The 2,159-nt window shown below is 57.1% G+C and overlaps 1 protein-coding gene across 1 annotated transcript in view; it reads left to right on the top strand.

Moving 5' to 3' along the window:
- Positions 1-1,485, top strand: part of LOC142574222 (solute carrier family 22 member 6-like) — a 2,274-nt gene extending 789 nt beyond the window's left edge. The window contains exon 1 of the mRNA XM_075683368.1: positions 1-1,485. This exon is cut by the window's left edge and continues 789 nt beyond it. Coding sequence (XP_075539483.1) covers positions 1-1,130 — 1,130 coding nt within the window. The 3' untranslated portion in view covers positions 1,131-1,485.
- Positions 1,486-2,159: the final 674 nt, after the last annotated feature.

Genomic DNA, 2,159 nt, shown 5'->3' on the forward strand with positions numbered 1-2,159 from the left:
CCTGCGCCAGCACCGTTCACATCATCACGGTGATCCTGATGTTCGAGGTGGCGCCGCTCCAGTACCGTACCTTCTACATGGGTCTCGGCAACTCACTGGGCGTCCTGTTCGTCGAGATGCTGTTCGTCTTCGTCACCGCCGTCCGCATCGGCTGGTTCCCGCTCCAGTTGCTCGTCGTGGCGCCCACCCTGCTGCTCCTCTCGGCTACGTTCGCCGTGCACGAGTCGCCCATGTGGCTGCTCTCAATGTCCAGGCTGAAAGAGGCCGAGGAAGTCATCTACACCGCCGCCAAGGTGAACGGCGTGTCCCGCATCCGCGCCAAGCAGGCCTTCGAGCGGATCAAGTTCGAAATGAACAAGGCGAGCGTGCCGTACTCGCCGGTGGCGCCCACTGCGCTGCTGGTCCCCGGCTCGCTGCGGGGCCGGGCCGTCGCGGTCTTCGTCACCACGTTCACCGCCATGCTGGCCTACTACTCGCTCACCTGGAGCCACAGGCTCGGCGGGAGCAGTAATCTGGTGGTGCGCGTCATCTCTGTGGCTGCCCTGGCACCCACCTACCTGGCCTTGTACCTGGCCCTCAACACCCTGGGACGCCTGCAGCTGATGCTCGTGCTCTTCACGCTCCTCGGCGGAGTTTCCGGACTTTACGGCATCGCCACGTACGCCGAGCCCCACGAGGTCGCCTACGCGCTCGCAATCGCGGCCAAGTGCCTGGCGAGCGCCCTGATCCCCACCAACTACCTGTACATGGCCGAGCTGTTCCCCTCGTCGGTGCGCAGCGCGGTCATGTGTGGCGCCTACACGTGCGGCCGCGTCGGCGCCGTGTTCGCCTCGGTGCTCTCTCTTCTGCAGGAGGTCGACCGGGAGGACGTCGGCTTCGCAGTCCTGGCGGTATTGGTATTCGGAGGCCTGCTGGTGCTCCTCAGCTTACCCGAGACGACTGTCAGAGGCGCTACCGACGTGGCCGTCACCAACATGGACGGCAAGCGCAGGGACCTCCTGGACGTCATGCAGACCACGCTGGCGCCGAAGCGAAAGAAGAGGAGGAGGGGCAGACGTATGAGCTCCGCGCTAGCAGTGCTTCCGGTCAAGCAGGCGCTCAGCTCGCCCAAGTGGCCTTTCCCGCGCTGAAAACACTGCCGCTTGTGCAGGCGGGCTTTGCGATGTCCTAGGACGCATGTAGATTTGAATGGGCGTAGTCACACAACATAAAAGGGTGACTAGGAAGGGGTAGAGGGACAAGGGGCATTTGTTTACTGACTTGTTTTCTTTCGTCCGGTTGTCTACGCGAAGTTCATTGAACAATTTTTAATTTCGTTACATTGTGTATGAAGATCACAGACGTGCTTTCATCTTCGCTGCGCGTCGCGTATAAGCTTTGTGGGGAAAGGGCCTTCGATGCCTGTATCTGCGAACAACTCCGAGTTTAAAGCAACACTACAATGTCGCAGCTTCCCTGTGGATGCAAGGTCGCCATGCTGTGTTGTAGCCTTTTGTTTTCCGTTTGCGAGATTCATCCACGTGAAGCTGAATAGCTGTTTGTAGAGGATTTGTAGGCAAACGACAGAGGTGTGGAACTGCATACCTCACGAACTGTGTTTTCCAACGAGAACTGTACATGTTCTCGTTGAACATGAAGGAACATGTGCGTATACGTGTATGTGCGTGCGTGGGAGAGACTGTGAACCTGGCACGCGAGATCAGCGTGGTAGCAACTATGACATGCTGTGACGTCTTCGCGTTGTTATTTTTCGTAAATATATGCGGCGTCAACGACGCAGTTTTATTTGTGTCACATTACGTACATCGTGCCGCGTTGCAGCACGATCTTTCTTTAGGCGCAGAGTGGACTAATTGTTGCGTAGAAAAAAAAATGCAGTGCCCTTCCACTCGTGAAGAATGATGGCCAGCGAGGCTGTGTATACGGGCCCCTTAATGGCGAACAGCACGTCCATCGCGGGCCTTCTCGGCATTGCACTGTCATCGGTATTTTTTTCTACATGCGGACACAACAGTGGGGAAGGTAGCCCTTAACAGCTTCGCTATAAAAGCGGACGCAGTTCTATTTAGAACAGAGAGAGAGAGAGAGATAGCACTTTATTTACACCCGTCAGAGAGTATGGGTGATCGGGTGAGACGCAGCTCTCCCTATCACCGTCT

Source organism: Dermacentor variabilis, chromosome 3 (genome assembly GCF_050947875.1).
Source record: "Dermacentor variabilis isolate Ectoservices chromosome 3, ASM5094787v1, whole genome shotgun sequence".
Lineage (NCBI taxonomy): Eukaryota > Metazoa > Arthropoda > Arachnida > Ixodida > Ixodidae > Dermacentor > Dermacentor variabilis.